This window comes from Neovison vison, chromosome 12 (assembly GCF_020171115.1).
Source record: "Neovison vison isolate M4711 chromosome 12, ASM_NN_V1, whole genome shotgun sequence".
NCBI lineage: Eukaryota > Metazoa > Chordata > Mammalia > Carnivora > Mustelidae > Neogale > Neogale vison.
The window spans coordinates 108,674,017-108,698,813 of NC_058102.1; the positions used below are offsets into that span (position 1 = coordinate 108,674,017).

At 38.4% G+C, this 24,797-nt stretch overlaps 1 protein-coding gene across 4 annotated transcripts in view; it reads left to right on the top strand.

Annotated features, from left to right (window-relative positions):
• LOC122892341 (cat eye syndrome critical region protein 2) overlaps positions 1-24,797 on the top strand; it is a 64,756-nt gene that overhangs the window by 11,829 nt on the left and 28,130 nt on the right. Inside the window, exons 2-7 of one of the 4 annotated variants that reach the window (XM_044228668.1) lie at positions 10,997-11,180; positions 12,154-12,293; positions 13,038-13,142; positions 15,378-15,427; positions 16,155-16,324; positions 21,727-21,810. In XM_044228668.1, coding sequence (XP_044084603.1) covers positions 12,238-12,293; positions 13,038-13,142; positions 15,378-15,427; positions 16,155-16,324; positions 21,727-21,810 — 465 coding nt within the window. In that variant the 5' untranslated portion in view covers positions 10,997-11,180; positions 12,154-12,237. Of the gene's footprint in view, positions 1-10,996; positions 11,181-11,999; positions 12,055-12,153; positions 12,294-13,037; positions 13,143-15,377; positions 15,428-16,154; positions 16,325-21,726; positions 21,811-24,797 lie in introns of those variants that run through there. The other 3 variants (XM_044228669.1, XM_044228666.1, XM_044228667.1) reach the window with 3 other exon arrangements.

A 24,797-nucleotide genomic window follows, 5' to 3' on the forward strand; every position in this document is an offset into this window, starting at 1 on the left:
CTGTTGAAACATTCCATACTTTTCCTCCTGTCATTCTCCCTGGAATTACAGTTCTAGGAGTTGGTTTTATGGACCTGTATCAATAAAAATCCTGTAGGCAATTAAATGGGATTCATCAGCTGGTTGCTCTCTGTAGCATTTCCTTTTCTTCATTGAGAAGTACCCTAACCTAATTGAGCCTGGGACTGGAAATCAGGAACGTCTGGTTTGCTCTTAGCTGTCAAAGTGAAGATAGGACTGCATCAAACAATGTCTTGAGCAATGGTTTAAGCCCTATAAAAATATCCTCCATTAAATGCTCATTATGATGATAGTTGACACCAAAAGATCTTTTTTTCCCTATTATCACTTTTCCTAGAGTGCTCTTTTGATTACCTAGACTAAACTGTGCTTCAATGTGGTCTTTGTTTCGCTGTCTTGTGGCTCCCACTCAAAATAGAAACTCATGGGGTGCGTGGGTGGCTCAGTGGGTTAAAGCCTCTGCCTTCAGCTCAGGTCATGATCCCAGCATCCTGGGATTGAGCCCCATATCAGGCTCTCTGCTCAGCAGGGACCCTGCTTCCTCCTCTCTCTCTGCCTGCCTCTCTTCCTACTTGTGATCTCTGTCAAATAAATAAATAAAATATTCAAAATAGAAACTCATAACAATCATAAACTTTACTTCTCTGCATTAATTATATGCCTTAGATTCTGTAATAGATTCTCTAAAGACTTTAACCATTTAGTACTTGGGGGTCCCATCTGCCCTCTGTAGAAATATTATTTATCTTTTTGAAAATTATAATACTTCTGTGAAATGAGTCCATGTAAACTCATCTTTATTAAGATGCAGTTTAGATATAGATACAATAAAGCTTGCACAATTCAAGGGTACACGGTTTTTTTTTGACAGAGAGTACACCATTTTGTTAACATCCTGTTCAAGATAATGGGACATTTTCATCTCTGCAGAAGGTGCCCTTTGCCATTAAATATACCATTAAATGGCAATATAGCCCTTCCACATAGTACCCCAGGCAGTCAGTGATCTGATTTTTATCACTGTAAGTTTTGCCTTATTTGGGAATTTTATATGGGTGGGATCATACAGTATGTACTGTGGTGTCCTGTTTCTTTCAGTCAGCATAATGTATGATGGTCATTGATACTGCTATTTGTAACAGTAGTTTGTTCTGTTATGGGGAGAGGAAATCTAAATTGTATTCCACTGGAGAAATATTTCACAATTTATCTGTCCACTAGTTGATGGACTTACATTTTGCTTCTGTCATACGTAAAGCAACTATGAACATTTGCGTACAAATGTTTTTGTGGGCATATGTTTTCACTTTTCTTGGGAATTATAAGAGTAAAGAAACTGCCAGACTATTTTCTAAGTAGTTGTGAGTCATTTATATTCCTACTAATAACATCAGGACCTTCCATAATGTCAAGAAAGTTTTCTTCTAGGTGTTGTTTCAGTTTTAGCAGTTGGCCTTATGATGCATTTTGAATTAATGTTTATACTGGGTGTGAAGTAGAAGGTCAGTGTTCTTTTTATTTCCCATATGGATATCATATATATTCGGTACCTTTCTTGACTCTCCCCTATTCCTTTGATCTGTATGTCTTATATTTATACAAATACCAGATTGTCTGGTATTAGTAAGTTTTCCAACTTTGGGCAGAAATTTTTTTTTCATTGTTTTTACTATTCTAAGTTTGTGTGCATTTCCATATAAATTTTAAAACAACATTTTGGTGGCGGAGAGGGGAGGAAGCATCCTGCTAGGACAGTAGACATTTTGAGCAACATTGAATTTCCCTGTTCTTAACCATGATATATATGTTTCATTATTTGTTTATTTTCTTTAATTTCAATAATTTTTTTTAGTTTTAACAGTGAAAACTTTGAAGCAGCTTTCCATTTGTTTCTAAGTAGTTGATATTTTTGATGATACTATAAGTGGAATTACATTAAAATTTTTATCTTTTGTGTGCATTTATTTATTGAGAGCAAGAGCACCTGGGCACACGTGTGCATGGTACCAGAGTTGTAAGGGGCAGAGGAAGAGAAACTTAAAGCGTACTTTGCATTCAGTGCAGAGCCCAATGTGGCGCTCATGTCTCCACCCATGAGATCATGACCTGAGCCAAAACAAATAGTTGGTCGCTTAACCAACTAAGCCATCCAGTGCCCCCCAAATTTTTATTTTCTATTTTTTTCTAGAATGCATAAAATGCTGTTGATTTTTGTATATTGACCGTGTTTTTATAAGATTTACTTATATTAGAAAGAGACTGGGTAGAGAGGCAGAGAGAGAATCTCGGGCAGACTCTCTGCTAAACAGGGAGCCCGCTGCAGGGGGGCTCCCACCCATGAGTTTGTTTTGTTTTGTTTTGTTTTGTTTTTGTTTTTGTCTTTTAAGATTTTATTTATGTATTTGATGGGGTGCCTGGGTGGCTCGTGGGTTAAAGCCTCTGCTTTCGGCTCAGGTCATGGTCTCAGGGTCCTGGGATCAAGCCCCACATCAGGCTCTCTGTTCAGCGGGGAGCCTACTTCCCCACTTCTCTCTCTGCTTGCCTCTCTGCCTACTTGTGATCTCTGTCTGTCAAATAAATATATAAAATACCTTTAAAGATTATTTTATTTATTTATTTGAGACAGAGAACATGAGCAGGGAGGCGCGGGAGAGGGAGAGGCAGACTCCTGCTGAGCAGAGAGCCTGATGTGGGGCTTTATCTCAGGACCCCAGCATCACGACCTGAGCCAGAGGCAGATGGTTAACCTACAGAGCCACCCAGGTACCCATCACCACCCATGAGATAATGACCTGTGCGGAAACCAAGGGTTGGACACCTAACCCACTCACCACCCAGATGCCCCAGCCATGTTTTTACAATTTTCCTGAATTCACTGTTTAGTTTTACTGGTTTTGTTGTAGCTTTTTGATGATTTTTATGTAGTCTACAGTTTATTTTTTTTTTTAAAGTTTTTATTTATTTATTTGACAGAGAGAGATTACAAGTAGGCAGAGAGGCAGGCAGAGAGAGAGGAGGAAGCAGGCTCCCCGCTGAGCAGAGAGCCTGATGTGGGACTCGATCCCAGGACCCTGAGATCATGACCTGAGCCGAAAGCAGCGGCTTAACCCACTGAGCCACCCAGGCGCCCCTGTAGTCTACAGTTTAAAACAGCTTTGCTACCTCCACTCCATTCTATGTCCCTTATATTTGTCTTACTCTATGGCAAAGACTCAGTATATATTCTTCTCCCCCACACCCCCCAAGATTTTCGTTACTGGGGCATCTGAGTGGCTCAGCTGGTTAAGTGTCTGCCTTTGGCTCAGGTCATGATCCTGGAATGTCAGGATCAAGCCCAGCTTCGGGCTCCCTGCGGAGCAGGGAGTCTCCTTCTCCCTCTGGCCCTCACCCCACTCTTGTGCCCTCTCTCTCAAATAAATAAGTAAAAAAAATTTTTTTTAATTTTATTTGTTTACTTGAAACAGAGAGAGAGAGAGAGAACACAAGCTGAGGGAGAGAAAGAAGCAACTTTGCCCCATGCTGAGCAGGGAGCCAGAGATGGGGCTCAGTCCAGGGCCATGGGATCATGACTTGAGCCAAAGGCAGGTGCCTAACTAACTGAGCCACCATGTGTCCCTCAATATATATTCTTTTAATTATAGGGAGAAAGTGTTCAGTCTTTCACCATTAAATAAGAAGTGTTGTTTCTTTTGTATATTGCTGAATGTTATTTGCTTAATAATTTGTTGAGGATTTTTGCATGTGTGTTCATGAGGAATAATGGTCTAGTTTTATGTTCTGTATCTGTCAGATTTTGGTGCAAGGATTGAGATGTGTTCTCTCCTGTTTTCTGAAACAGTTTTTGTGATTTCTTTCAAATACTTCCTTGAGGGACACCTGGGTGGCTCAGTCAGTTAAACATCTGCCTTCAGCTCATATCCTGTTCTCAGGGTTCTGGGATCCAGTCCTGCATCAGACTCCCTGCCCGCTTCTCTCTCTACCTGCCATGCCCCCTGTTTGTGCTCACTCTCTCTGCCTCACTCTCTCTCTGACAAGTAAAATTAAAATAAAAATGTTTCTTCGAATATTTGGAAGAACTGACCACTGAAAACCTTTGAGTTTGTAGTTTTCTTTGTGCCAGCTTTTGATTATTATTGATTCACTTTCTTGAATAGATGAAGTCTTTCCAGGTATTCTATTTCTTAAGTCCTTTTTTGTAAGTTATTTGGCGTTTTTCAAGGACTTTGTCTAAGTTATAAAATTTTTCTCATAATGCTGTTCATAGTGTTCTCTTCTGCTTTTAATGTGTGAAATTTGCAGTGATAGCTCCACTTCTGATTCCTGATACATAATTTGTTGTTTCTCCCTCTTTGTTCTTTCTGCAGATCTGTCAACTTTTCAAACATTTGTTAAGGAATCAACTTTTTACTTGACCTACTGTTCACTTGTTTTCTACTTTATTGATTTCTTGTTTTTATTATTTTCTTCTGTTTGCTTTATAGTTTGCTCTTCTTTTTTTTAGAGTATTATTTTTGAGACTTTTTACCCTTTCAGTTCAGGTATTTAAAGCTGTAACTTTCCTTCTAAGCAGTGCTTGGCTGCTTTGATATACTGTAGTTTCATTATCATTTGAAACATGTTCTACTTTATTTTTATATTTCTTCCATGATCCTTGGGTTATAAAAGTGTGTGTTGTTTAATTTCTGGATATCTTAGTGTTTTTATTCCTAATTTACATGTGTTCTGATAATCTACTCTATGAGATTTCAATCGCTTAAGATTATTAAAACTTATTGTATGTCCCAGCGTCTGGTTTATCATAGTGAGCATTTCATATGCACTTGAGAAGAATATATTGCAGTTTTTATGTATAGTGTTCTATAAATGTCAGGTCATGTTGTAGTATTTTTGAGATCTCTGTCCTCAATGGTTCTTTTGTCTACTTGGCATATTAATTAGAAAGATGTTAAAAATATTTGCCTATACTTGTGGATTTGTCTGTTCTCCCTTTCCTTCTGTCATTTTTTGTTCCATGAATATTGAGGTACTGTTGTAAAATACATATATGTAGCCTTGTTATGTATTCGTGATGAATTGGACTTTTGTCTTCAAACTACTTTGTTATTAATGTTCATTCTCCCTAATACCTATCATTCTGCCTAATTTTTCTCTCCTTCTATTGTTTGTATTTTTATGGTTAAATAGTATCTTACAGATGATACCCTATAGTTGGTCTTGCTTTTTTTCACTCAGTCTGAGAATTTCTGACTTAGTTGGGACGTTTCATCCATTTATAATTAATGCAGTTGGTACAATTGGTTTCTAACTTACTCTTCTGGGCTTTTTTTTTTTTTTTAAGTGTACAATTTATTGGTTTTTAGTATATTCACAAAACTCTGTAATCATCACCACTAGTTCCAGAGCATTCTTAACACTCCCAAAAGATGCCTAATATCTGTTGGTTGTCACTCCCCATCTCCTCCAACCTCTAATACTAAGCAGATTTTTTCCTGTTTTAGGTATCTGTTATTAAGGGTAGTCATACACTATTTGCTTTTTTGTATCTGGCTTTGACTTAGCATAATGTTTTCAGGGCCATCTGTGTTGTATCATGAATCAACTACTTCGTTCCTTTTTATGGCTGAAAAATATTTTATCCATCATTTTATAGACATTTGCATTGTTTCAGCTTTTTGGCTCATGTAAATTATGCTGCTGTATATGCACATTTATGTATATATTTTTGCATGGATGTCTGTTTTCATTTCTCTTGAGTGTATACCTAGAAGTGGAATAGTTGAGTCATATAGTAGTTCTGTTAGTTTTTTGAGTAGCTCCTCATACTTTTCTGAGGTAGCTACAGCATTTCCCTTTCCCACCAACAGTGTATGGGGGTTCCAGTTTCTCCACATCATAGGCTTATTATTATTATCTTTTAATTTTTGCTGTCATTGTGGGTATGAGGTGATATCTCATTGTGGGTTTGGTTTGTATTTTCAAGTGACTGATGATGTCAGTCTTGTTCTGATTTTTGATGAGCTGATGAACTGATGATGAGCATCTTATTCTGATTTTTGTTCCTCTTTTGGCCCTTAAATGCTTTCTTTTTTTATTATTTTTGTTAGTACTTTCCTTTATTTCCTCTTTTGGTTTTGTGTTTGTGCATATTTTAGTGGCTCTAGAGCTAACAGATTTTAATCCTTAAATTATCAGAAGCTATTCAGATTTTTTTAAAGATATATTTATTTGAAAGAGAGAGAACATGTGCGCACTAGCCCAGTAGGATCAGAGGGAAAGGGAGAGAATCTCCCAACAGATCCCTTCTGAGCACTGAGCCCCCCGACATAGGTCTCTATCTCACAACCCTGAGCTCATACCCTGAGCTGAAATCAAGAGTTGGCTGCTCAACCAATAAAGCCATTCAGGTGCCCCAGCTATGCAGAATTCTTCTTGTACCCTTTCACAACTTACACGTGACGCTTCAGTTTTCCCAATTAATACCAATAGTATTTAGGTTCTCATGTGGCTTCCATTCAAAAACGTATTTCATCTTTTTAAAGGATGGTTACATTTATTTTCAGGTTGACTTTTAGTGCTTTTCTGTTACCCAAAATAAGCATTCATAAACATCTTATAAAATCTGTATTATATATTTGTGTCTCTTCTAAGAAATACATTTTGTATTTTAGTCCTGTTTTCCTTTAATACTACCCTGATTTTTAACTGATCGCAGCTTTCAATATGATGTTAGGACATGTTAAGTACAGCAGCTATTACATGGCCCTAGAGAAGAGTAGTTGTTTAAATTTTTTTGTTCTGGGTCTTTCTGTGATCTTTAAGAATAAACACTTTATCAGATGCTCTTATAAAGCCTTTTAGTTCTTGCTTCACTTGGAACCAAAATTTTTCTCTCACTCCAGTGCTCATGTACTCATGTAGCTTAACTGTTCACACATATTTTATCTACTTCACAGACAGTTGTAGGCAGTGGAAGGAATTTTTTTCTTTTTTCGTTTAAGTCTCCCTTGTGCTACCCATGATGACTGTCTAAATTGGTCCCCTGCATGTAGACTACAGATAGCCTTTCATGTCTCAAAGAACCAACACATGCCTCAAAGAACTCGAGTCCTCTTTTTCTTTCTTCTTTTTCTTTTCTTTCTTTCTTTCTTTTTTATTATTATTATTTTTTCTCCTTTCTAAGATTTTATTTCTTGGTTGCCTGGGTGGCTCAGTCAGTTAAGCGGCTGCCTTCAGATCCCCGGGGTCCTGGGATCAAGTCCCTCATCTGGCTCCCTGCTGAGCGGGGAGCCTGCTTCTCCCTCTCCCTGCCGCTCTGCCTACTTGTGCTCTCTCTCTCTCTTTCTCTCTGTCAAATAAAATCTTTTTTAAAAAGATTTTCAAATCTTTTTTTTAAAGAATTTTTAAAAGAGATTTTATTTATTTATTTGACAGAGAGAGACAGAGAAGAAACACAAGCAGGAAGAGTGGGAGATGGAGAAGCAGGCTTCCTGCCGAGCAGGGAGACCAACATAGGATTCCATCCCAGGACTCTGGGATCATGACTTGAGCCCAAGGCAGACTATTAATGACTGAGCCACCCAGGTGCCCCAACAGTCCTCTTTTCATCTGTGATCATTTAGTATAGGTTGGAGATCAGTTAATACAAGTTATGTCGTCAAGAGTTCTGCCAGCTCCAGCCAGCTGAGACTTGTGTTACATACTTTACTGAGGTCCTGCCACCCTTGTCAACATTTGTCCCACCTGCAGAAGCATGTACTCTAAGAAGCATAGTGCTTGAGTTCTAAGAAATAGCTAACTTTGGGAGTTTGGAAGGTGATAATCACATATTCTCTCTCTCTCCCGTACAAGTTAAGATAAGGAAAATATCATTTAATTTTAAATTTTAAAGCATTTGGAACTTTAAAGCATTTAAAGAAACAAAATGCACCTGGATGTGTTCATAACCTTTGGTTAGTTTAATCTTTATGTTAACTATATTCTATTGAGACATTTTATTATAATTCAGAATAATTTCAGAAAGATGAGAGGTATTTTAGTCATTAAGAGAAAATTGCACTGAGCTGTATAGATGAGTAAGTCAGGAATGTTCCAGCAGTCTTCAGCAGCATAGTGCCCTTTGCTTCCTTTGAGTAGCAAAATCCGAAAGTGCATACAGAACTGTGTGTGTACTCATTTTTGGGAGTGAGAGAGTATATGGTCCTTATCAGATTTTTTTTTTTAATCCAGTGTTCTGAGATTCACTGTGTACCATACCCAGTGCTCCATGTAGTATGTGCCTTCCTTAATACCCACCACCAGGCTCAGCTAACCCCCCGCACCCCTGCCCTCCAAAACCCTCGGTTTGTTTCTCAGAGTCCAGTCTCTCATGGTTCGTCCCCCACTCCGATTTCCCCCATTCAATTTCCTTTCCTACTCCTAATGTCCTGCGTGTTATTCCTTATGCTCCACAAGTAAGTGAAACCATATGATAATTGACTCCCTGTTCGACTTACTTCATTCAGCATAATCTCCTCCAGTTTCCTTCATATTGATAGAAAAGTTGGGTATTCATCCTTTCTGATGGAGACATAATATTCCAAGAGTTTTATGTCATATAGAAGATTAAGAACCACCAAATAGAAAGTTTTAGCCTGATTTTTGGCTTCCTGCAGCCTTTTTGTTTCAGATGCTCTTAGAAGTTTTTCCCCCTCTTTGAATTTCTGATGTTTAAAGAAAGGGATGTAGATTTATATGAGGAGGTTTATCTTTATACAAGGAAAGTGAATTATCTTGAATTCTAAGCCCTCAAGTATCTCTTGGTAAGGTAGTATGGAGATGTCTTAAGAAAACCTTTAGCAAAAGCCATGTAATTGAAACCAAGTAGGGATAATAGGGCTATTGGAAAGGAATCTCAAACATGCACTTCTTTGAGACAAGTAGAGGCTTTCAGACAGATTGTAGGCACAAAGAACAACACTGTTTATACACATTCAGTGTTGCAGGACTGGTATGCTGGTGCTTCCTTTGCCTCACACTAGAATTAGAACTTTCCCTATCCCTAGCCTGACCCAGCCTGCCTCCTGCCACATCCCCCAGCGAAGCTGCCATTCTGAAAATTGTCTCAATATCATAGATTCCATATTTTATTTTACTGCAGGAAAAACATGCCTTGTTACTTGGGGTATTTGGTGTGCTTTAGAAAGTGCAGCAGAGTGTAGCATGCATGTGGTAAAGGGGTATATTACCAAAGAGTTACTGTCTTCATACTCCTTGCTACTAAAAAGCAATTTGAAAAATACACCCCATTTTATTTTCAAATTCACCATTGTCACACTGCTTTTGACTCCCAGTTTGACGTGTTCTTTGCCCAGCTCCTCCCTCCTGAAGGGGCAGCACCAGCTTCCCAGCTTTGTAGGCAGTAGAGAGAGGAAGCCAGTGCATACCCAGTAAGGTTCAAGCCAGGTATTCACATGCCGGTGCTCAGACTTTGAATGTAGGTACTGCCGTCAAATCAGGTGCCTGAGAGCCTTGATGTTAGAGACATTATGTCTTGGTAAATGAGCATGTTCACATTTCCGCCAGTTGAAGGATCAGTAGAAAGGAAGTAGTTTCTTCTCTCTTTGAAAATCAAAATGTTTAATTTATTGTTTGCATAAGGCTCTTTGATTTTTTTTCCATGAATATTTCCTTTGACTTCTTCTGCAAATATAACTACCACAGATTGTCATTCAGCATGGTACATGCCTCTTTTTAAAATTACATTAACAATGTAGCTTCTTTAGAGCTCCTTGCTTAGTGAGGAAAAAAATTTTAAGTCACAAATAGGTGAGATTATACCCAGATTCATTAATTTTAGGGGGTGGGCTCCTGAGTGGCTCAGTCAGTTAACTGTCTGCCTTTGGCTCAGGTCATGTTTCTGGAGTCCAGGGATCAAGCCCCCACATTGGGCTTCCTGCTCAGTGGGGATTCTGCTGCTCCCTCTCCCTCTGCTCCTCCCCTGCTCGTGCTCTCTCTTTCAATTGCTCACTCTCTCAAATGAATAAATAAAAACTTCAAAAAAAGAAAAAAAGTTGAGCGAGAATAATCATCTAACAACTAAACAGCTCTTTATTATATTGTATACAAGGCACATTTGGGTACTATTCAAAATGACGTTATAAAATTGCCTGTCAAACTAATCAGGAAAAATTTAGGTTGCCATCAAACCGTCTTAAATGTTCCCTGTAGAAAAAAAATCTTCAAAAATTAGAACACAGTTTTTGTTTTGTTTGTTTTGTTTTTGACAGAGAGAGCACAAATAGGCAGAGAGTCAGGCAGAAAGTGGTGGGGGAGCAGGCTCCCCACTGAGCAGAGAGTGCGACTCGGCCTCGATCCCAAGACCCTGAGACCATGACCTGAGCCAAAGGCAGAGGCTTAACCCACTGAGCCACCCAGGCACCCCACGAATACAGTATTTTTTTAACAAATCTTAAAGATTATGTAACAGAATGTAAGATTATAGTTGCATATTGAAGTAGCTGCTTGTAATCTAAACTTTTTTTGACCTTTAATTCTTAACCTGAAATATAATTAATTAGGCTGGGCAAATGTTGTGGACCTAGTTTTGAACTGTTATCCATTCAAACTGTGTAGTCTCTTTAATTGCATGAGCAAAGGTAAGACTTGCCTTAGTTTCACAATCTATACCATTGGTTATTAAAACTTTTATATATTGACCAGAATATGCTGTTTGTGATAAAGTAAAGCGATCTATTCTGTGAGAAACCCTCTTAACATATTTATCATCTTTGGAATTTGACAGCATTTGGTCCAAGTAGATAGTACAATAGCATTGAACTTCAATAGGGGCCTTCAGACCCTTTCTATTATTGCTTTTTTATTTCCTGCTTTCTGTTTAAGATTTGTCAGCTGTTAAACTACCAGTTCTCTCCACTTTTCCCACTCATCCCCTGTGTTTTATATTAATGTATTTTTGTGTTTGGGGCCATTTGTTTAGGCCTCAGACATTCCACAGCTACCTAGAGGACATCATCAACTACCGCTGGGAGCTTGAAGAAGGGAAGCCTAACCCTTTGAGAGAAGCCAGTTTCCAAGACCTGCCCCTTCGTACTCGTGTGGAAATCCTGCACCGCCTCTGTGATTATCGGCTAGATGCAGATGATGTCTTCGATCTTCTCAAGGTGCTTAACTAATAAGCCCTTTTCCTAGAGCAAACAAAAGGCCAACAATCTGAAGATAATATCTGAAGATAATAAGAAAAGCGAGAATTCACTGACAATAAAAATGTATACAATGACCACTGTAGCCAGAGGATTCCAAGCCATACTATTAGATAGATGATTGTGTGTTATCTTGGTTCAATTTCTAGTTGTAATGCATTACAAAATATGTGTTGGAGAAGGAAGATATAGATCTCTTCCCTCTGATTCCCTCTGATTCTACTGTTGTCTCTTTCAAGTCTGTCTTCTTTTAGAAGTCTGTCTCAGAGGGAGGACGTGGACTATTGCTTTTTACTCATAGGGATGTCAGTGTCTAATCCTGTTCAGTCAGAAATGATGAAATATATTGACAACTTCTCAGTTCAGCCCTCTCATGAACATGGTATAAAATCATTGTGCAATTTAAGCACAGTCTTTGCTGAGAATTCAAGTTCTTGAATAGCAGTGGGAAGGCCAAAATAGGTCAGACCCTGAAGTAAATTTGGGAGCTGTATTGCTGGATCTCAGCTAGAATAAGAGGTTACTATAGGTTACGATGGTGCTATAATAGAGATTCACATGGGGCAAAGCTTTTTACAACATTGGATTCTATTCCGTTGTAATCGTCTTTCCTTTTGTTGATGCACACGTAAGTCCAAACCAAATATATAATATGTTCCTCAAAACTCCTTTTTGTTTCTTGTTTTGTTTTGTTGGTGAAATGCGGGCAATGATGGGGATGGGAAGTATTTGAAATATTTCCATATCCTGCTCTTCGAGGAAGGTATCATCTTCCCATTTTCTCTGTGCCCTGATTGAACGCTGCCTAAGATGCTTAGGCATTTTAAAATATGAGGTACATAAGACTATAAATTTTGAATCCTCATTTTAGTTTTTTCCCGTTTTGTTTTGTTTCCTATTTCCCCAAACCTCTTTTCCCTATTCTTCTACCAAGGGTTTGGATGCAGACAGTCTCCGTGTGGAACCATTGGGCGAAGACAATTCAGGGGCACTCTATTGGTATTTCTATGGAACACGAATGTATAAGGAGGACCCGGTGCAAGGAAAATCCAATGGAGAACTCTCGTTGAGCAGGTACAGTCTTTGAGGTCAGGGTTGCGATAGCTACTGTACAAAAATATATCAGAATTTTGCAGCACAAAGTTTTTTTCTTACGAAGGAATTAGATATAACAGCATGCCTGTCAAGAGTTGGCAAGGAGTTATTTCATACAAAAATAAAAAAGAATTCATAACGCAGCCTCTGCTATCAGAGTGGTGAAAGATCCTGTTGTTTGGAAATTAGGTGCTTGATTTGAGGTACCTGAGGAGTCCTTTTTGCCCTTAGCACGGACCACTATCTAAGTCACCAGCTGTGTAGTCACACACAGTGGCAGTTGTCCTTTTGTAATCAGTTCTTGAGTACAGGACTCCTTTTTTTCTACTAGAATTAATGATCTGCTGCATCAGTATAGGACTAGAAGGCCCTTAAAGAATGCCTGAAATGTGAGCCTTCCTAACTGAGGAGGACACTTGTTTCCACAGTGTCCCAGGATGATGCTGCTGTCTTATTTTATTTTGGCTTCATTATTTCTGGGAGCACCATTAACTATTAGGGAAATGTGTTAGTTTATACTCAGATTTTAATATTGCAAAATGTTGGTTTTTCTTATGCTAATAAGAGAAGACAGGAAGTCCTTCTGCTCTTTCCCTGTAACCACTGCATTTAATCCTTTATAATGAGCTCATGGCCAGAAAAACTGTAGTTATTAATTTAAAAAGCATATGTAATGCATAAATTCTATTACAAAACATTTTGATTTAATATACTATTTCTTAGGGAAAGTGAAGGACAAAAAAATGTCTCTGCTGTTCCTGGGAAAACAGGAAAAAGAAGAGGAAGACCTCCAAAACGGAAGAAACTACAGGAGGAAATTTTAGTGAAGTAAGACATTCATGTTGTTCTGTGCCACTCATAAACCTTCGTGCTTACAAGGCACCTTAATTTCACTTGTTCTTTCATCTCTGATTTTCCCTTGTGTCATGGGAAGGATATGGGACTTAGATGAGAGAGACCGGGGTCTGAATCCTCATGAAATTACTAAATGTGTACTCAGGAAGTCCTATCTGCATGACCTACTCTCTCTAAGCCTATTCTTTTATGGGACAATAGGGATACTACTATAATAAGGATTAGATTGAACAGGAAAATGAATGTGTCAGTATAACAGACTGAAAACTGTGTTGACCCACAGAAAGTGCTCAATATGTATTAACTTTCAAAATTGGTTGTATCACACATTTTTTTCGTAGGAGTACAGAGCAAGTTAATTCTGATTAACCCTCACTATAATAATCAGCATTTTAATATTATATATCACATATAAGTTTAAGAGTTAATTCTTTCCCTTTGAGCAGAACTTAGTAGCACATTTGCTTTATTGTATTTAGAATTTAGAATAAAATTTCCTACGGTAAAGAATAGGTAATATCTTAAACATTTTATACTCTTTATTTTATATTTAACTTTAGCAAGGAAAAAGATTCTGTTACATATGGGAAATTTTATTTTATACATTATGCATTATCTTTTAGGAAGTTCCACTGCATGAATCTTAATACAAGAATTCTGAGGGGCACCTGGGTTGTTAAGCGTCTGCCTTTGTCCCAGGGTCCTGGGATGGAGCCAGCATTGGGCTTCCTGCTTAGCGGGAAGCCTGCTTCTCCCCCTCCCACCCCCCCAACCCCCTGCTGTGTTCCCTCTCTCACTGAGTGTCTCTGTCAAATAAATAAAATCTTTAAAAAAAAAAATTTTTTTTTTTTTTTTTAAAGATCTGGCCTTTAGTATATAAATATACTTCCTGGAAGTTAGGTCATATTCTTAAAATTTCTAGTAACAGAGCACAAACCACTTCTTCCCTCTAAATTATAGAACTGCTAAATCTAAATGCTTGAAGTAGGCCAGATTTCTTATTGTTGCTTATTAACTACTAAGAAGTATTGGTTTCTAGGAATTGGATTATAAATACATGAGTCAGGATTTAATTTATTTTTTCTTCTTTTAAATCTAAGAATTAGTGTTCACCTAACTTTCCAGAAATTTGACTACAGAGTATGGCTTTCCTCCTATCCATTTTGTGAGAAGTGTCCTATAATCATGTTCTGTGCACATGACATCTGTTGCAGGATTTTGTTAGCAATCTCCATTTTCTTACAGATTTGGAAAGCTGTTCTTTTAGACCCATTTCCACTTCCCTGTTAAGTGCTAACAATTAAGGTACCTTAGGGTTGGAATATAGAATCATTTTCAGCATATGTGGACTTGTACTACCCTCTACTGGTGATTTTATTCTGTAGAGCTCTGTATCCAGTACAGTATTTATATATTTTTTAATTAAATAAAACTTAACATTCAGTTCCTCAGCCATACCAACCACATTTCAAGTACTTAGTAGCCACCTGTGGTTCATAGCTGAGTTGTTGGACAGCGACAGTGAGGACATTTTCATTCTCACAGAACATTCTGTGGAACAGTACTGCTATAGATCATTGAAAACAAAGTCCAGATCACCTACATGATTCAGTGATACGAACAGCAGTGATGCTCAACACTAGTGTGCTGAACACTTTTGTATTTAATAATTTAATCTTCAACATCCCTGTAGGTAGGCATCATTTATAGCCCATTTACAGGGAAGTTAATTAACTTTCCGAGGTCACATGGTAAGAGGCAGGTCTCAGTAGGGGCAGTCTGACATTAGAGTCTGTGTTCTTAGCTGCTACCTTATAGGAGGTTAAATTAAGAATGGCTTAAATTCATTATAGCCCTTAACAGTCAGGGAGGAGGACATTAGAATCCCATAGTTTGAGGGGAAGTGGGGGTATTTAACTGTTAATACTTAACTCCTCTATTTGATTTCCAAAAAGCTATTATGAAACCTAATATTTTCCTGTTACATAGGATGTTAGCATTTAATTGGATTCCTTCTCTATACCAACACACCTATCTCCTGATTTTGCTTTACACAGTAGAGTCATTCCTCCTCCAAACATCATCCCCTTGAAACAAACACCCTTCATGTATTACATTAATTGGGTCTAACTTGGTTGGGGGGGAGAACACAAAACAATTTTGAACATGTCTTTGTTTTAATTGGTACCTCCTTTTCCTGTGTTTCAGTGAAAAGCAGGAAGAAAACTCCTTGGCATCTGAACCACAGACAAGAAATGGTAATGATATTCATTAGAGTTCAGAAAAGATTAAGTAAACATGATTGATTTATATCATGTTTATATCATGATGGCAATACACTTTCCAGAGTCCTGCAAAGCAGTTAAGATGAATGCAGTATTGCCTTCTTATTAGCCTTGTTCAGTTCTTTCTTGGTCACACTTCACCTGTGCCCCTCTCTCCGTCTCATTGATAACTGGAGATCTTCCCTTGTGCCCTCTGACCTTGCACAGTGGAATGGGCACCAAACCTTTGGGTGAATGAGCAGCTTCACAAAGAGTTATCTTTCCAATGTGAAGTGCTGTACAAGGGAGTGTATTGGTTTCCTAACCTAGATTTCAGTTCTATAATCCAGATTGCATGAAACTGGGAGGGAGGTAGTATCACATTACAGTATGTCAACAGAAATGAGACAAGGAAGACTCCACAGAAGTGCAAATCAAAACCATTTGAAAAATAAGTGTATTTAAGCATTTCTAGGATTTTAAAATCTATAATTACAAAGGTCACAGTAGTTATAGTTGTATTGCTATTAGGCATTCTTAATTTTTAGGTGTAAATGGAGTTAGTAACAGGAAAATCAAAATTATATATTATGAACCTTAAAATCCTTTTTTTGGATTCCTTCATTTTCACCATGACCCAGGGTAGAAATGAAATTGAGAGTAAGTAAGAAGACAGGTCCTAGTGAGATTTATCTAATGAACCCATCCTTTTCATTGCTAGGGTCCCAAGGGCCAGGTCAAGGCACTTGGTGGCTCCTGTGCCAAACAGAAGAAGAATGGAGACAGGTCACTGAGAGTTTTCGGGAGAGGACCTCCCTTCGAGAACGGCAGCTCTATAAGCTCCTCAGTGAGGACTTCCTGCCTGAGATCTGCAATATGATTGCCCAGAAGGTATGCAAACAGTTGATCCCTCTCCTCTGCTTTATTTAAGGATGATTTATTAGAGTTTTTGAGTGTATTTCTGCTGTCTCCTGGAAGTGGTACAAGCCTTCACTCTCATCTGGAGTGTTAAAATGGGACCTCATGCTATGCACTCTCCTTCACTGTGGATATTCTCCTTACCCATGAAATCTTCTGTCTCCCTCACTCCCTAGCACTTAAAATGGCTTTTCATAGTCTGGAACCAGCCTTCCTTCTCCCATAGCATTCCCCAGGAAATGGTCCGGGACCCCTCAGGTATGTCTCCTGTCAGCCTGGCATACTTCTATATATGCAGCCTTTGGGAGTGGGGCGGTGGGGGGAGATGTCCTCTCTCACACTAAGCAGCAAGCTCTGAAGACTATTTGTCTCTCTAGTCCCAGTGCCAGCTCCACATGTGAGCTCTATGTGCTGCTTTCTCCAGCTTCAGCTCGTGATAGTTTCATAAACCACATGTTCCGTATTTTCACCTGTATACACACTTATACATGCCTTCTTTGAGCATCTTTCCCCCTCTGCTTCCTTACCCATTTGAATACTGCTCTCCATAAGCTATCCCGTTTCTCCCAATTTTAAGATTTTCTTCCTTAACATGTTTTCTCATTACTTAATTCCATTTTGAGTTGTTTAAGCCTTTTTGGATTAGGCACCATGTCTTACCATTTGAAACCCCACAACACCTGATATAATGTCTTTTCTATGGTGGAGGCTCAGTGTTCATTCACTTGCTTATTTCATTTCAATAATTCTAATACTTCTGATGTACGTGTTAGTAGAAACAGAAAAATTTGACCACCTGTCAATAAGATCTATAGAGAAAGTATCAATTAATTGCTGCAGTACCTCCAGGGAAAAACAAAATAAGAGCTTTATTGATTTGTTGTGAATCCAGTGATACTTACAACTTTTAAGTAGGTTAATGCTTTGAAAGGACAAATTGTAGAAAGTCACCGTGCTCTAATAGTAGGCTCTTATAAATAGTGCTTCAAGAATTACATTTTCATGGATGAGCAAAAAAAAAATCTGCATTTCCCCATTAACAGTTGTAATTCCATATATTATAATTATACTTACGTTTTTGTGATCTGCAACCCACCATGTCAGTTTTTCCAGGAATCAAAGCACATAATCTGATTTTTCTTAAAGTAACTATTTTATAGAGACGGTTTTATAATTAACTTGCATAACATGGTATATGACTTTATTTATTGATACAACTAATATGGTACATTAAATCATCTATAAGACATATGCCCAATCTGCTTAGAGAGAGACTGTGCCCAAGTGTGGGGAGGAGGGCAAAGGGACAGGGAGAAAAAGTCCCAAGCAGGCTCCCCACTGAGTACAGAGCCTGATGTAGGGCTCCATCCCAGGACCCTGAGATCATGACCTGAGCTGAAATCAAGAGTTTGACGCTTAACCAACTGAACTATCCATGTGCCCCTACTTTTTTACTGTGGTATTTAACCTAAGGTTTTTTTGAATAGGTGAACTAGGAGTGGGGGGACTTATTAGCATAAAACTGATGGTTTTGATGCAAAAAAAAATTCAGGGCTTGATTCTTTGCAAGAGAATAAATTTAAAAATAAGGTACACCTTAAGCATAATTCTGAAGAAAATGAAATTACAAGCCGAATAATAATAATTATAGAAGATTTGGTATTTTGTGTGTGTTTTTTTAATGTTATTTATTTATTTGAAAGTGAGAGAGAGAAAGTATGCACAAGAACAGGGGCAGAGGGAGTGAGAGAAGCAGCCACCTGCTTTCCTACTCCCTGATGAGGAGGGAGCCCAACATGGGGCTTGATCCCTGAGACCCTAAGACCATGACCTGAGCCAAAGGCACCACCTGAGCCACCCAGATGCCCCGGATTTGGTATTTTCAAAGGTGTATAGTGCTCTAAATTTGCAGACCTCATTGAAATGAGGTATTGATTACAAAAAGAAGATAATCTAAATTGTGCAGTAGAAATCTTCACAGACCAGTAATTAGGGGGAAAGAGTTGTCACAAAAGGATCCCATCAAGAGCTTCAGAATCATTTGGATTTATTTGTAGGTAAATTTTCTAATCCTTTAAAAAGAGAGAACTTCCAAAAGTATCCAAAATGAAGAAAGAAACAGGTAGCTCCCCTTTCTCATTCAGATACAGATACAGATATCTTAGCTTCCTGTTCTCACATAAACAAACACACCTTCTTCATTTGGTAAAGTAAATGTCAAGTCCTTAATGCTAACAAGTAAAAATCAAAAGAATAATTCATAACCCATCACAGTTAAACCTAAGCTCATACTACTGATAACGTTGTCTTGGAAGTTTTATCCAATGTCAAGATGCAGCCAAAAAGAGTAAGAGGCAAGATATTCGAATATTTTCTAATACGTCAAATACTCTGATATTTTACCTGGAAAAATATGATGAGTCTGCTTATAAGTCAGTAATAGTGCTGTGTAACTAGACTTCCTGCTTCAGAATCACTTTGCACACTTACTTTAAAAGCTCAGATTCTTGCCAGTGTTCCACTCCCAAACTCAGTCAGAATTGTTAGAAGTCTTACCTGTTAATATGTGGTTGCAGAAACTCTTCAGGTGATTCTTCTGCATACTGACATTTAAAGATCACTGAAAATAATCCCATTTATAGTAGTATCAAAACAAATTCTCCATTCTGGGGACGCCTGGGTGGCGCAGTTGGTTGGACGACTGCCTTCCGCTCAGGGCGTGATCCTGGAGTCCCAGGATCGAGTCCCACATCAGGCTCCCAGCTCCATGGGGAGTCTGCTTCGCTCTCTGACCTTCTCCTCGCTCATGCTCTCTCTCACTGTCTCTCTCTCAAATAAATAAATAAAATCTTTAAAAAAAAAAAATTCTCCATTCTGTAAAACTAACTTGAGTTTTGTAGAGTAGTTAAGAAAGAAAAAGCAAAAAACTTTTTTAGTAGATACGTATTTTTATATGTCATGTAAATATGTTAAGATCTCTCTGTTCCTGCAAGGAAAGAGTAAGTTTAGATATCAGTACTCACCAGGATAAATTGAGATTTATTGTAACCGTAGCCAAATCCCAAGATAATAAAATTTTCCCTCCAAAATTACAGGTATTATTACAAGTATTGTAAGGTAGAAGTGGTAGGAGCAATTGGAGGACTAGCTCTGTGTATTATTTCTTAAGTCAGTATATTGGAAGCATTCTGACAGGACCTTCATTTTAATAACCAGCTTTTCATAAATGATGTGGTTAAGGCAGTACAAACGTATTAGCTCTTCACAGTCTTTACTGAACTTGGCATAGAACATTTAAGGCACATGTTCAGCAATAGTAAGTTGTAATGTTTTTACAAACCTGTTTGTGTCTGTTTTACTTGTTACAGTAATTACAGAATTAAATATTAGGAAACCAGTAAAATATGAGCATAAATATTTCTTTAAAAAGAGAAAGAAAGACTTGTTTAGAGAAAGAGAGTGTGTTGGGGGAGGGGCAGAAGGAGAGGCACAAGCAGACTCGCTGAGCAGGGAGCCTGACTGGGGACTCAGTCTCCCAACTCTGAGATCATGACCTGAGCTGAAATCAGGAGTCGGACACTCAACGGACTGAGTCACCCAGGTGCCTTTCTGAATTTCTTTTTATTAGTAAAACGAAAGCTCTAACTTCACAGAAGTTTTTATGGGCATTAAACAAAAGAAACCATGTCAGTGTACCTGGCACAGGACTTAGTTACCAATAAGTACTTGGTCCTTCACACTGTTATGGCTGTAGATAATTGATAAGCTCAGTAGAAAACTACATCCATATTTCTCACCAAAGTAAATGCAAGTCCAAAGAAAGTTAAACAGATAAAATAAGTCTTGAGAGGTAGCAATAGTCCCCTAAATATTGAAATAATAAAAGAATCAGAAAGCCTGCTCTGACCATATAAAAGTTAAGCTTTCGTGGTAAGGTTCAAACAAGGATGTAAGCTAGTAAAAGTATTTGTTGCTAATGTTATAAGCTGTATTTTTTAGATGGCTTACAAATACTAGATCTTTAACAAATGAATTGACTAAGAGTACGGATAATTCGCAAAGGAGTATTTAGTAAAGTTGTAGGGAGACAAATGCACCTTCTATAGCAAGAATACCACTTTGCACATTAGTAACTTTTGTCTGATTTGGTCAAGTTTGGGGTCAAGTTGGTATTGGCCTTTGTCAATGCTCGTATGGTAAATTGCCACAATACTTCGGAGAGTCCGTGGTAAATTTTCAGATTTGTTTAAAATTGAAGAGCTCTTCCTCTTGGGGTCTTGAAGCTCATAAAGGAGTTGCTTATAGGCGTATTTGAGGAAATTACTATGGTAGCTTTTGTGAAAAAGACTGTGACAGTTGGATTGCTTGCATTTGTACGGAGGCCTAGTCAATCTAACATGAGGGCTTTCTAAAGCTTCTCTTTAAATCTACCACAGTTGATTTGCACTGTTTTTATGTTGTATAAATGACACCATTTTGTTGTTGCCTTTTTTGTTGTTGTTGTTGTTCTGTGCTTTGTGCCTTTACCTCACTGATTCTTCAAGTCTCAAGACTTTGGATTGAGTGGTGCCAAAACCAAGCCTGGGTATTGCTGATACTGGTACTGAAGGCCCAGAATTACTCAACTGCAAAGGCTTTGCTGACCACCTCCCTACAGGTCACAGTGGTGAAGCTGTGGGGCTTATTCCACAAAAATTCCAAAACTTAAACTGACCTTAAATAATTACTCTTGGATAATATGCAAAACTCCTTTCTTGGAAAAACAAAAACAAAAAACCCTTTCTTGAAATGTCCTATAGAGATTGCCTTCAAGCTCTTAAATTTTCTCAAGGCTCTCATTTTCTCAGGCAAACTCTGATTTCTAGTCACTGAGTCTTTCTCCCCATTTCTGTCTTGCTATTTGGTTCTCAGCCTGGGCAGCTCCTCTCACTTCTCACTACTGCCACTGAACTGCCTTTTAAAGGGGAGTTCTACCTCCAGCTGCTCAGAATGCCCTCTTAGAGCCCTTCCCTTCAGCAGAAGGTGGTAAAACATGGCTTTCCATTAATAATTTGAAACAAAACATTTTTTTTTTTTTAATGTTTAAACAGTTAAGGGAGTGTTCTGCCAGTGTTAAAGATTGACAGAGGACACCCTTCGTGTCTATCAGGGGTTTTTTGTTTTATTTTTTTTTTAAGAGGATAAACTGGCTTGTTGCCTTGTGGAGTGGAATAGTCATTTTTACTGACTGTCCAAAGAATGCCTTTGGCTCTCATCTTTGGTAAAGCCATCACCTGTGTGCCTTAAAGGCCACTCTTCTCCTGGCAGTAGCAGCAGCAGTAGCTGAGAACACCCTAATCTGTCTTTTCCTTTCTTTTCCTCACTTCTAACTATAGGGAAAGCGTCCACAGCGCACAAAGGCAGAGTTGCAACCTAGGTGGATGTCTCACCACCTGTCCGTCAAATCCATCAAGAGAGAGGTGAGTGTGTGTGAGTGTAGAGAGGAGTTTTCATTGTTCAAAAGGATGCTCCATTTTATTTCAGGTATTCCTTTTATTCCTACTTTTTAATTTAACTCTGCCTCTATTTTAAAATCCCAAACCTTTATGGAGCATTCTTATATGTAAGATGCATTTTTAGAAAGGGAAAGGATTAAAAAGTACGACATGAAATTTTGCTCTTTTGGATCTTACAGTTAATCTCCTGGGAATATAAGCATATCCATGTTAAATCTAGTATAAATGAGAAGGATAAATACTATAATAGATGTATAGGTAGTAGGCCTTCATGAGTGCAAAGATATCAGTGGTTTGCAAAGAAAGGGGAGTTGGTACAAGCAGAGCTATATTTCTCCCGAATCTTGCAGGATGGCTAAGATTTTGGTGGTGGAAGAGTAATATACAAGAGTAATATAAATAAGCACAGAGGCAGGTTAATAATATCATGTGGTCAAAGAACAGTGTATATTTGGATTTGTGTCTGGTATATAAGATATGTTGTAATATATAGTGGAATAAGATGCTGAAATAATCCGATTTTGGAGTTCCCTGACTATCAAGCTTATCTTCAGTAAACTGGCAGTAGGAGGTGAGTTTATATCATTTGCTCTTTGTTTTAGGAAGGTACCTCTCTGGTTATACAATGATAAATGATTTTTAAGGAAAAACTGGAAAGTAAGAAGTCAGTTAGTGAGCAGTATACTTGCAGCAGGAAAGAGCAGTAGAGTCCCTGCTGTTGGAAATGTGGGTCTAAAATGGAAGAGGATGGGGCAGGGATGTGGCAGGAGCGGTCGTTAGAGAATGGTTGGTGTGAGGGTCAGGTTGCAGGAGGATGAGTAGTGAGTGAATAAAAGTTCTCATGGATTATCCTGTTGTGGTTTTGAGAAATATGACAATGAAAGAAAGCAAATCATGATAAAGTAAAGAGGAAGCAGGATCGAGGAGAGCTTGTGGCAGTTCCTTTTTTTATACTTGGAGATGTAACATAGACATGAGCAGTGTCCATGAATGAGAAAGGGAATGCATGTAGCTGAGTCTGGTAAGATGATGTGCCTAAGAGGCAGGGCCTTCTAAGGAGTGGAGTTGCTCCCATATCTCCAAGGTTAAAAACAAACTTCTGATGCGACAGGGAAACATTAGGTGTTCATGTGGGATGTTCCTCTGTCCTCTTAAGGTAAATAGGGCATCAGGTGGGAGTGGAGATCTAATGAAGACACGATATTTGGGTCAACAACTAATGTATTATAAAATGGGTTTCCCAGCATTTTCATTTTATATTTTCATTTTGGGTGTTTTCATTTTGTAACTAGTTTAGAGTAGTTAAATGACTTTAGCAACACACTTGGAGGAAGGGGCAGAATTGATATTTACATTTACTGAGATTGAAAAATTGGCAAGATTGTAATGGAATGAGGCCTGTGTAACTGGATTGCAGGTGGTGCCATATTGGATGCTGGAAGTCAGATAGGAGAGGGAACTGAAGGAAGGAGCCAGGAAGAAGCGAGAGGTGGTGACAGTGGAAGTGCCTCACCATCGATCTCTCCAGATCCCTCATCCCATTCTGAGAAGATTCTAGAATGCACCTCATGCTCAGGGCCCTCAGACCTTGAAGACCTCCATTTCCTGACTCCTCCTTTGCCAGAGGTTTTATTTGTTGCTGCTTATCTCCCTCTCAAGTCAAGACTCCGTGCTGGCCAGTTCTCATATTCTCTATACTTTTCAACCTTTTAATCCTTTTAGCCTCATGTTTCATTGACTATTACATAGTTTAGTGATTTTAGGAAGTATGGTGCCTTCTTAGTGCCTTGGAGTGATGTTTTCATGACTCTAAAATTGAAGTGACAGCATGGCCCTTTATTACAAGGATCTTATTGTTCAGTGTATTCTACCTTGAGCCTGAAGAAAAGAAAAAATTAGTTTATAGGTTTTTATTTACTTAAATACATTTGCATTTATCCTTTATTTCTCTTTTTAAGCCAATAGGTGTATTCTTACCAGTAGATAAATTTGCCTAACACTTAATTACCTTTGGATTGACAATTCTGTAATGACTCACTTCAGTCTCCCCAGTCTCTTGTTTCCTGTAACAGTTATTGGTAATTGGTATCCAGCCATAGTTCTCAAATGGTTTTCTAGTTCCTTTTGTTTGGTTGTGTCCTCTCCACTTTTCTTCAGTACCTTGACAGTTAATACCTCCTTTAAAGTTCCCTTTCCTATTTTCTGTTCATTCCCCTGGACTGAGTCGTTAATGCCCTAGTGTACATTTCAGCTGCATAGTAATCTGAATACAGACCAAAAGGTTCTTCGTGGCTATAAGCAGAGCTTAGCTGCAGACACCAGAATTTCTTCTTTCGTTATTCTTAGCAGCGTTTCTTTTTTTTTTTTTTTTCTGTTTTTAGTTTTAGATAGAACTAACCATGGTATTGCAGAGATCCTGTGTATCTGCTCCAATACCCAGTTATCCCAGAGAAAATTTAGATGCAGCACAAGCTTTGTGCATTTGTTTAAGCAGCAGAAAATCTTCAGGCCATTAAAGCCTTATAGGCAGGGTGCCTGACCTATATTGGTCACCCAGTGGTCCAACCTTTTTGCCTCAAAAAGTCTTTTAATTGTGACTCCTGGGGAAAATACGAGGGAAGGGAGGTAGTCTTTTTGAACCTCAGGATTAGGGCTGCATTGGCTATTTTTGTCAGGAGACTCTGGACATTACTGTTGCTAGGGAGCTCTTTGTGGTTGTATAGTCTCAAGTGTGCTACTAACATTGGCAGGGGTGCCAGGGTGTCTGGTAACCTGCCCTGGGTGAGGAGGGAGCATGGAAGAGGAGTCCTAGGCACCGCTTCAACCAGATTCTATTTATAACACTTTAGAGATTTCCGAAGTAGTGTTTCTAATTAGCTTCTCATTAAAATCCCTCCTTGATTCTAGCAGGTCTCTTTCTTAATCTATAAAAGATTTAGATGTCACCCGTT